Source organism: Lipotes vexillifer, unplaced genomic scaffold, assembly GCF_000442215.2.
Source record: "Lipotes vexillifer unplaced genomic scaffold, Lipotes_vexillifer_v1.1 scaffold914, whole genome shotgun sequence".
NCBI classification, from domain to species: Eukaryota; Metazoa; Chordata; class Mammalia; order Artiodactyla; family Lipotidae; genus Lipotes; species Lipotes vexillifer.
Window position 1 is genome coordinate 1,868,937 of NW_006780388.1, and position 10,764 is coordinate 1,879,700.

At 56.7% G+C, this 10,764-nt stretch overlaps 1 protein-coding gene across 1 annotated transcript in view; it reads right to left on the reverse strand.

Moving 5' to 3' along the window:
* The window catches only part of GREP1 (glycine rich extracellular protein 1), a 26,288-nt gene that overhangs the window by 942 nt on the left and 14,582 nt on the right, over positions 1-10,764 (reverse strand). The window contains exons 13-32 of the mRNA XM_007453658.1: positions 10,405-10,440; positions 9,380-9,409; positions 9,217-9,246; positions 8,634-8,663; positions 8,518-8,550; positions 8,390-8,425; positions 7,888-7,917; positions 7,755-7,787; positions 6,759-6,812; positions 6,597-6,629; positions 6,479-6,514; positions 6,353-6,385; positions 5,169-5,210; positions 5,032-5,064; positions 4,875-4,936; positions 4,563-4,695; positions 4,447-4,476; positions 3,812-3,856; positions 3,694-3,709; positions 60-206 (exon numbers count right to left, since the gene is read on the reverse strand). Coding sequence (XP_007453720.1) covers positions 60-206; positions 3,694-3,709; positions 3,812-3,856; positions 4,447-4,476; positions 4,563-4,695; positions 4,875-4,936; positions 5,032-5,064; positions 5,169-5,210; positions 6,353-6,385; positions 6,479-6,514; positions 6,597-6,629; positions 6,759-6,812; positions 7,755-7,787; positions 7,888-7,917; positions 8,390-8,425; positions 8,518-8,550; positions 8,634-8,663; positions 9,217-9,246; positions 9,380-9,409; positions 10,405-10,440 — 922 coding nt within the window. The remainder of the gene's footprint in view (positions 1-59; positions 207-3,693; positions 3,710-3,811; positions 3,857-4,446; positions 4,477-4,562; positions 4,696-4,874; positions 4,937-5,031; positions 5,065-5,168; positions 5,211-6,352; positions 6,386-6,478; positions 6,515-6,596; positions 6,630-6,758; positions 6,813-7,754; positions 7,788-7,887; positions 7,918-8,389; positions 8,426-8,517; positions 8,551-8,633; positions 8,664-9,216; positions 9,247-9,379; positions 9,410-10,404; positions 10,441-10,764) is intronic.

Sequence of the window (10,764 nt, forward strand, 5' to 3'; positions counted from 1 at the left end):
GCGGCAGGGACGGAGCAGGCGGTGGGGTCAGGGATAGAGATGCGCGGGCCCGGCCTAACCGCGAGTGGACGCGGGCGCGGGCCAGCCGCGGATGCGAGCGGGAGCGAGGAAGCCGGGACGCCAGCTTGGCCACCACCGCCGCGCCAGGGCCGCGCGCGCACAGCCCGCGGAGGCCTTGTTTCTCCAACAGGTGCCCACGCACCGCCCTGCGAGAGACACAGCCAATCGGAGCCGGCGCCACCGCGCTCCACCCAATCAAAGGCCAATACGCCGGCGACCTATGCGTTTCTCCCGCCGGCTGGCACGAGCTGTCACTGGAAGCCAATCAGAGGCAGCAGCACTCTCTGTCAAGTTCTTCTTCCCGCCCCTCCCTCAGTTCCAGCCAATCACAGTATTCTGAGTCGCCGCAGGCTCCACCCCTCACCATCCCTGAGGCCAGGCTCTGCGTGTGCAGTGGGCGCCCCCAACTGGCCTGAGGGTCCATTTAGCCACGCAGCCCCCTCTACAGCCCCCCCGCCCTCCCTACGACAGCCAATGAGGAGAGTGTATGGATCTCTTTTTTGGGGGGGGCGGTTTGCCCTTAGGGATTCTGGAATGATGCTCCTGGTGTAGGTCAAGATCTACGCAAATTCCCAATGAATGATCTTACAGAAAAGATGAAACGATATCAATTCCAAAGCAAAGCTTGACGTGCAGCATTTGTGTTAACGTTAAGAACGGTTGTAAACAACACAGATGGGTGACAATCACGAAAAAATGAGAAATGGTCAATCTATTTAAAATTGGAATATAGAAATATTTATTAAAACGTATTAGAGGGCTTCTCTGGTAGCACAGTGGTTAAGAATCGGCCTGGCAATGCAGGAGACACGGGTTCGAGCGCTGGTGCTGGAAGATCCCACATGCCACGGAGCAAATAAGCCCCTGCACTACAGCTACTGAGCCTGCTCTCTAGAGCCCGCGAGCCACAACTACTGAGCCCGTGTGCCACAACTACTGAAGCCCATGCGTCTAGAGCCTGTGCTCCACAACAAGAGAAGCCACCACAATGAGAAGCCTGTGCACCAGAACAAAGAGTAGCCCCTGCTCGCCGCAACTAGAGAAAGCCCATTCACAGCAACAAAGACCCAATGCAGCCAAAAATAAATAAATTAATTAATTAAAAAAATGTATATATTAGAGGGCTTCCATGGTGGCACAGTGGTTAAGAATCCGCCTGTGCATATAGGGCACACGGGTTAGAGCCCTGGTCCAGGAAGATCCCACATGTCGTGGAGCAACTAAGCCCGGGCGCCACAACTACTGAGCCTGCTCTCTAGAGCATGCAAGCCACAACTACCCACAACTACGGAAGCTGGCGCGCCTAGAGCCCTTGCTCCGCAACAAGAGAAGCCACCGCAATGAGACGCCGTGCACCGCAACAAAGAGTAGCCCCCATTTGCCGCAACTAGAGAAAGCCCGGATGCAACAATGAATACCCAGTGCGGCCAAAAATAAAATTAATTAATTAAAAAAAAACAATATTAGAACATTTCTCAGTGGGTTAGAAAGGATATCATCCACTGCCCTCACTGAGACAGTCTGCTCTGTGGCCCCTGTGCCCAAATGCTCCTCTTAATCCTGTTCTCCAGTAAAGAGATGATGTGGGTTATTCCACACCTCAGGTCAGAGAAACACAAGATGATTTTTTTTTTAAAGAAATGACAAAAAAAAAATGGCATCCAGGATTTATTTATTTTTAATAAATTTATTTATTTAATTTATTTTTGGCTGTGTTGGGTCTTCATTGCTGTCCACGGGCCCTCTCCAGCTGCGGAGAGCAGGGGCCACTCTTTGTTGTGGTGCGTGGGCCTTCCACCGCTGTGACCTCTCTTGCTGTGGAACACAGGCTCCAGGTGCGCGGGCTTCAGCAGTTGCAGTATGTGGGCTCAGCAGTTGTGGCTCACGGGCTCCAGAGCACAGGCTCAACAGCTGTGGCGCACGAGCCTAGCCGCTCGCAGCATGTGGGATCTTCCAGAACCAGGGCTTGAACCTGTGTCCCCTGCATTGGCAGGCGGACTCTCAACCACTGCGCCACCAGGGAAGCCCAAGATTATATTTTTAAAGAATCAATACTTCTGTTAAAAAGCAAAAGTCTATAATGATTCTCAAATAGAGCAAATTAAATGAGGTAGGCTAAGAGAAATCAGTCTGGAATTCCAATAATGTTTACACAACCTCCTCAAGGTTGTTCAACCCAAAACCTTGTGCATACTGCAGTCAGATTTTGGTCTACACTTGTTATCCTAAATCAGGCCACAGAAAGACAAGCTGAGTTCCTCATAGGGTGCCAAATCCCATTAACTCTATTCAGCTGGAATTCTTCAGTTAAGACAAAACTTCACCAGATTGCAAAAGGTGTAGGCTTGGGAAGGCACAGCTCAGAAGAGAGGCTCAACGAGACTGGTTCCAGGACTAGCCAAGCCCTTGGTCAAAGTTCAGAATAGCAGATCAATCCCCAATTGTGCAACCACCATTCTGGACCCAGCCTTAGGAGAGTAATTTGCTTCCACATTTCTGGGTGATTAAACTTATAATCACGGGATGAGAAAACGAAGCAATCCAGTAGCACTGATTACTGACATTGCATTAGTAACTGGCTTTTTAAAATGTTTGAAAGTATTCAGTCATGAGATATTAAATGTCTGATTTATTCATTTCCAAGAGGGGCTCATTTCCAAAAGCCCCTTAAGTGCTAAGGAAGAAGTTGCTGCTTGGATTTGTACACACATAAGCCACCCCCTCACCCTGTTAAGAGATCAAGTAGATTATGTGTGTAATTATTTGAAGTGTCTAAGGGAATTGAATTAATCAGGCTTGTAAAGCATGCTAAATATTTAGGGACAAGCTGATTTGTCAAATTTATAATCTAATTGAGTACTAATCAAAGAATGTGAAGTGAGTTTTACATCCAAATTATAAGGTCAATCAATACAATGAGGTCTGGAAGCAAGTATAATGGCTTAAGGAAAATGAGATTTTTAGTTGGATCATTTTAATAAGTTAATTATAAATTAAAACACAAATGACACACAAGTCCCCTAACTTGGACATGGCTCCATCTCCAGATTGTGACCACGTGATGCCCCCCTCCCCAAGGGCAGGCCTGAGTTCTCACATCTCTCCCATCTGGAGCACAGCCCCTGCCACACAGCTGTGTTGATGTTTGTTGAAGGAATGAATAAGGGGCCCCCAACCCAGCCAGTGATCCCCTGCACACAGCACACAGAGGCAAACAGGGAAGCACATTGCCTTTATTGATAGTTCCAGCCCACAGGAGACCCCAGGCCAGAGGCCAAGCCCGAGGGTCTGGCCAGCCTCGCCTGGCAGACCAGGCTCTGATACAGAGGAGCTCAGAGTGGGCAGTAAATCTGCTCTGGTGCTCAGCATTTCCCAAGAGGGCAGCAGCCTGGGAAGAGGCAGAGCAGGGCCGTGGTGAGCCCTGTCTCCCTCCTCACTTCCTGGGGGACATGAGTCCTCTCCCTCCCCTGGCCTCTGAGGCCAGTCACCCAGCAGACACACACAGGTAGCCTGAGAGCTGGCTATATGTCCCCCCCAAGGGCTGGGGGTGTCCCCCAGTGCAGCCTGGAGGGGCCACAATGGTGGCATGGGATTCCTCCATAGCCATTTCCCATTAGGCCATTGCTGCCTCGCTTCACCTCAGGGCCCCCTAAGGCACACAGACAAGCCAGGGCACCCCAGTCACCAGAGGACTTCGCAGTCCTCCTACCCACCCCAGCTTTGCCCCAGGCCCTGGGAGACCCCCACTCACCTAAGGGCCCAGGGCCCAGCTCTGGCCTCAGCTGCCCATAGGGCCCTGGGGGGAGGGGCAGAGGTGAGAACACTGAGTCCCTCCTGTCCCCCTGCTACTCCCTCCACCAGGAGTGCCCTCCCTCCATCTCTGCAGGGCTATAAGGTGGGCTGTATGGCTAGGCCCAGGGCCCAGAGCCCAGTTCTCCACAGCCACCCGACCCCTGATGACACGTTCCCACACACCCCATTACCTGGCTGGCTCCTGACCTCTGGATATGCACCTCTGGTCCCATATCTAGGCCTCAAGTTGACCCCCCAGGGCTGGAGGGAGGGCCAGGGAGAGCCCCTCGGGGCCCCGGCCTGACTTGAAGGAGGAGAGCCGGCTTGGGACTCTGCCGACCGGAGCTGGACATTCAGGATGCCCCAGTCCTTCCAGGGTCTCAGAGTCCCTCACCCACTCAGCCTGGTCCCCACCACCCTTGCTAGGGTTCCCTCTGCTCCCCCAATGTTTCTTACCATTTCCTCCAGGGGCTGAAGCAGCCACATTGGGGTGCACAACTGCTGCCTCTCAATACCCTGCAAGAGACCCAGCTGACTCCTGCCCCGCCCCTGGACATCCCTTCCCCTGCACGGTGTCCCCTGGGTCCAACTCACCATTCCAAAAGCCATCAGTCCCAGGGAACCCTGGAGAAGGAAAGGGAAGGTCAGAGGCAGGAGCAGCCCCTGAGCCCAGAAACCCCCACCCCACCCTACCCAGCAGCCCCAGGCACCTGGCTGTGCGTGGGTCTCAGGGAAGACCCTGGCTCCCAGACCACCATTCCTGTAACCAAAACCTGTAGGACAGCGGTGGGAGAGGGGCTGGTTGGAATGGGGCGGGGGCAGCACTGGGGGGGCCAGGGTGACCTGCTCATGGACAGGGAGGGGCAGACAGACAGACTGACTCAGAGGCAGCCTAGAGAGGACCTCCCATAATCCCCCACCATCATCCAGCTAACCCAGTGGAGCCCACCTTCTGGAAGCTGTCCCTCCCTCCCTCTGGGCACTTCCCTTTCTGCCTGCTGAGTCTGTCACTCTGCCCTCACCTGAGACGGGGAATCCCCCTGGCTCTGGCCACCACTGTGGTCCAGTGCATAGTACATAATCGCTAGGTGGTTAAGGACAGGGACTGACAAACAGACAAGGAGCACTCACTGTGAGGGAGACATAGCTCATGCCCAAGATGGGGACCCGGGGGCTCACCGACTTTCTGGGGCTTGAGGCCACCACCAAAGCCTGGGGGAGAGGAAACAGGGGTCAGGGATAGCCGGTTTCACCTCCCTGCTTCCTATGCTGTTGAAGGGGAGAGGAGGGAGAACTCAGGCGAAGGGCCTCCTCACCCAGTTCTGCTCCTGGTCTGTAGCCATTCAGAGGCTGGTACCCTGTGAGGGGAATGGAGATGAGCAGGGAGGACCCAGACTTTCCCGAACTCCTTGGGGGCCCAGTATGGACCTTCCAGACTCTGAGGAGGAAGGGACTCTCCTCATCCACAGGGAATGGAACCAGAAGAAATGAGATAAGAAAGCAGCAAGAGATACCAAGGGTAGACTCAGAGAGTGACTTCCTGGCCTTAAGGTGCCTGAACACCTGAGATGACCCAGGGAACAAGGGAGATGGAGGAATGATCTGATCTGGCATGGGGTGGGGCAGGGAAGGCAGATGCACACCTGCTTCCTGAGGTTTCGGCCCCCACTGGATGGCTGGAGTAGGTACTAGAAGGAAAGCCAGGGGACAGGAGTGAGCCCAGGGTGGGGCAGGTGTGGAATGCTGCAGACTGCCATGGGGGAAGGGGCTGGGGGAGCTGTCATATCGGGGGTCATGTGGGGTCTCAGGGCCAGAGTTCAGGCTTTTCCTCACTGACTTGCTGGAGATAAGGCCTGGGGGATTCTGAGTGGCCCAGCCAGGCCCAGCCCCTCCTGGGACCAGGTACCCACCAGGGCCCCTCAGGTCCCTCATCCACACTGACCTGGGAACTTGCTGTTCTGCACTGGGGGAGGGGCCTGGGATTTCAGGCCCCAGCCACCTGCTTTATCAGAAGGGATCCCTGGAGTGGGAGGCCTGGCAAGAAGCCACAGAGGGACCCCACCACTGCAGGGACCTAGATGGGGAGGAAGGGAGGGGGCAGTGAGCCCAGGCCAGTGCCGCCCCCAGGCTGCCCTCCTGGCCTCCACATGGCCAAGCCACCCGCCTGTGGTGGCTTCTAGGGCAGACACACCTTCCAGGGGAGACAGTGGCCAGGCCAGAAAAAGCCCAGCTCCCACGGGCCACAATCTGCTCTGGGGACAAGGTGACTCAGCCACCTGATGTGGTTCCTGCTATTGCCCACCTTGCCCTCCACCTTCCAGCAATATCCCCCCACTTCCCTCTGTTCCTTGCCCCCTCACCTGGCTGGGCCCCCAGCCCATTGCCATTGCCGTATCCGGGAGAGGAAAAGCAGGGATGTGAGGGACAGTATTGGGCAGGGGGGTTCTGGAAGGACAGCAGGAGGCGGTGCGGGACAGGGATGGGGAGGGCTCTGGCTCACCTGGCTTCTGAGGTTTCAAACCCCCTCCCAGACCTGCAGGAGAGACAGAGGCTGTCTCAGACCCGATCAGCCCTTCCCCAGAAAGGAGCCCTCTGTCTCCCCTACTGAGGCCACCACTGAGCTCACCTGGAGGGAGCTGCAGCCCATTCCCTGGCATGTATCCTGGGAGGAAGTGTGGGCATGAGGGCAGGGCTGGGTGGGGGAGACTTCAGAAGGGGCAGAAGGGAGGCAGGGATGGACTCACCTGGCTTCGGAGGGCTCAAGCCCCCTCCCAGGCCTGGGGAGAGACAGACAGAGGCTGAGTGACAGGTGGACCCCACCCTGCCCCTTCTCTTCCTCTTTGCCCAGTGCGCCCTGTGCCCCCTCTTCCCCACCTCGCAGAACTGCAGGGCCCTGCCCCCCTCACCTGGCTGGGTCCCTTCACCTGGGAAGGCTCCAACTCCCAGCCCATTCCTATAAACTGGGGAGACAGAGTGGGGGTTATGAGGAAGAATAAAGTGGGGGGAGTAGACAGTTTCTGGGGGTAAGAGAAGTGGGGCGTCCAATTCTGACACCAAGTCCAATTCTGGGGTTTTTCCAACACCACCAAGCAATTCTCAGACACCATCTGGGTGTCCTACAATTTAACTCAAGTCCGACACTGTCTACCTGGAGACAGCATCAGATCCCACAGGTCAAAGGCTCAGACTTCTCCCCCCACCCCCACCCCACATTTCAGGCACCAATTTCCAGTCTAAGTTGTCACCTGTGCTTCTGACCAATTGGTTGTAGATCAGAGATTCCCACCACCCCCTCCTCCTTGGGTTTGATTAATTTGCTAGAGCGGCTCACAGAACTCAGGGAAACATTTTACTTACTAGATAATTGATTTATTATAAAAGGATATAACTCAGGAACAGCCAGTTAAAAGAGATGCAAGGGACAAGGCATGTGGGAAGGCACAAAGAGCCACCCTCCCAGCACTTCCAGGTGTTCACCAGCCCAGAAGCTCTCCAAATCCTGTTCTTTTGGGGTTTTATGGAGGCTTCATTACATAGGCATGATTGATTAAATCATTGACCAGTGGTGACTGACCTCCAGCCCCTCTCCCCTCCCTGGAGGTCATGGAGTGGGACTCAAAGTTCCAACCCTCCAATCACATGGTTGCTTCTCCTGGCAACCAGCCCCCACCCTCAGATGACTTAGGGGCTTTCCAAAAGTTACCTCATTAACATAACAAAAGACATATCCCTCTCCCTCCCTCCCTCCTTCTCTCTCTCTCTCTCTCTCTCTCTCTCTTCTCTCTCCAGGAAATTCCAACGCTTTCAGGAGCACAGTGCCAGGAATGTGAGGAAGATTAAACATACATATTTCTTATAAATCACAATATCACAGGGTGGTAAGAGAGAAAGGGAGGGTTTACCTGGCTTCTGAGGCTTCATGGCCTCAGCAATGCCTGGAGAAGAAAGAGATGGGAGCAGGTAAGGGACCCATGACCCCCCTCTGAGCCTCTCCTCCAGAACCCTGGCATCTGCCCCCAGCACCCACTCCTGTACCTGGTCCGTAGCCGATGGGAACCGCAGACCCTGTGGGGATGGGCAGGAGGTAGGGGTGTGTGGAGAGGTTGAGGAACACAGGAGGCCAGAAACTGGGCTTCCCTTTCCTCCCAGTTTAGGGACCAGAAAACTTGGAGCCTCCTCTGCTGCATTCCATTACCAACTCTGCCCTCTCCAAGGAGCCCAGGAGAGGACCCTCAGAAGAGAGTCTGGGTGGGGACCACCTCGCCCCCTCCTCTCTTCTCCTCGCCCAGCCTCCAGCTTCTCCCAACCCCTCAGTTCTGAGCTGGGGGGCCTGTGAGGGATGGAGGGATGAGCAGGGGGTTGGGGACCCTGGCTAAGTTAGAGGCAAGGATTTGTGATCCCCCATACAGAGCCAAGCCAGAACCCTGGAGGCTCTCCCTGACCCCCTCTTAATCCTTCACCAGTCCTGCCTCTTGAAGGCCTGGGAGATGGGAGAGTGCCTAGATGTGGACCACACCCCAGAGCCCACCAGTCTCACCTGGCTGGGCTCCCAGCCCGTAGCTATTCCCAAATCCTGGGGGGACAGATGGAGACAGGTGTGTGAATAGGGGGAGGGGAGATTAGGGTTTGGGGGGAGGTGGAGAGACATGCCCGGATAAGGCTCACTTGGCTTCTGGGGTCTCACACTGGCTCCGAAGCCTGGTGGGGAGACAGGGGGCAGGTTAGGGCTCCTGGCCCCATCCCTGGACCTCCCTAGCATCTCCAAGCAGGCCCACCCCTACCTGCTACATAGCCATTTTGAGCTGCAGGGCCTGGGGGCAAGAGACAGGGGCTCTGGGTACAGCCTCTCTGAGGCCCCTGCACAAAGAAAGGTCCTTTAGCTCTCCCCCACCACCCCACCCCCAGCCGGGCCGTCGGCCTCCTCCTGGAGTCCAGCCTCCCTGTGGAGCCTGAACGCCATCCCAGCTGCCTGGGTCCCATCTGGTTGGTGTCACCACCACCACCCACACCAACCAGCTAGGAAGGTGGACACCTTGACGTCCCCTCACCAACCACATGCTCTGCTCTGGGCATGAGCTCCCGCCTCCTTGGCCCCCAGCCATTTCCAGAGCCTGTACCCTCTCTGGTCCTCTGTCTCTCAGATGATGCAGCTCAAGATTTTCAGTGGGGCACGGCCAGTGGGCCCCCGCCTCTGCCTCCACCTCCCCAGAATGTGCCCCCGTTACATTCACACTTCTTTCCTGCCTGCCTCCTCCTGCTGCCCAGGCTCGGGAAGGCCTGCCACCCCACCTGGCTGGGCTGCCCTGGGGATGTTTGTTGAAGGAGTATTTGTTGTGTGACGCCAGATGGGAGGGCGGGTCTCACCTGGCTTCTGAGATTTCAGTCCTCCGAGGCCTGGGGAAGAGAAGGAGACTGTCCAGTGAGTCCACCCGGATCCCCGTCCCCTCAGAGCTAGGGACAGCACCTCCACCCCTGCATCAGCCACCCCCTCGGTGAGCCCTGCACCCCTAGAGCTCTGGGGTCGCACCCGGCTGGGCTCCATTCCCGGTCCCAAACCCTGGGGAGACAGAGCAAGAGGCCTGAGGAGAGATCAGGGACTCAGGCGAGATCAGTAGTCTCAGGACTCCTGAGAGATCAGGAGCACAGATGCAGAGATGACAGACAGAGCCCAACAGAGCAGAGCATGGCTCACCTAGCTTCTGGGGTTTTCCTTTCCAGAAACCCCCACCTTTGGGTCTCCACCCCCCCCCCAACTCAGCCCCGGTCCCCTCTCTACCTGGTCCAAAGCCATTTAGAGCTGCGAGACCTAAGGGGGGGTGGGTGTGACACAGGAAATCTGGATGGCACTGAAGTGAGAGTGAGCCCCAGCCTCCCCGCCTACCTGGACCCCTGCCCTCCTCTTCCACATCCCTCCATTCAACCTAGCTAGGTTCACAAGAGGGGTGGGGAGCTCACTGGGGGGACCTGTGATAGGAAAAGGGCTGGGGAGACTGAGGCGGTTGAGAGATGGGATCCCAGATCCAGCCTTCCTCCATCCCTCTGGCCCAGGAGATTCCTGGGGTTTTAACACCCTTGCTCCTCCCTGCTCCCACTCTGGATGCCAGGACCCCAGCCCACCCCCCCCGCCCAGAAACGCCAGCAGACTCCTCCCCAAGTTCTCCAACCCCTGCCTACTCCAGGTAGACAAGGTCTTTTGCTCCCTGCTTAAAACCACAAAGGTGTGTCCCACTGCCAGGTCCAAGTCCCCCAAGGCCTCCAGCCTCGGGCTGTGTCCTCTGGCTTTCCACCTCTGGTGGATTGCCCCCCAGTCCTGACCACAGCCTGCAACAGCACCTGGGGGTCCCGGCTTGGGCACTGGGCCCAGCGGGTCTGCAGCCAGGTCAGGGTTGACCGACTCGGTCTGCAGTGTGCAGCCAAGGTCGGGCTCAGGCAGGCACTTGGGAAAGTTGGTGGAATGAGTGAGCCTCTAAGAGGCCCCCTGTTAGGAGCCCAGAGTGGTGGCCAGCAGTGACCTCTCCCTCCCCCAGCAGCCTGGGCCCTAGCCACCCTCACCTGGCTGGGCCCCCAGGCCATGGCCCATGCCCTGTCCTGGAGAGGAAAAGCCATATGTGAGCAGTGGACTGGGGGAGGACTTGGGATGGGGACAAGGACAGGGATGGACAGGGACAGAATTAAGATGGTGGGACGGAAGGGCAGGGTCTCTGTCTCACCTGGTTTCTGAGGTTTCATGCCCCCTCCTAAGCCTGGGGAAAGAAGAACTGAGCCACATGCAATGTGGACCCCTCCCAGCCCTTATTCTCCCCCAGGAAATCAAGTTTCTGCCCTCCCCCTCCCTCCTTCCTAGGACCCCAGGTGCCCTCACTTGGCTGGGCTCCGACTCCTGGGAAGGCCCCATCTCCTAGCCCATTCCTG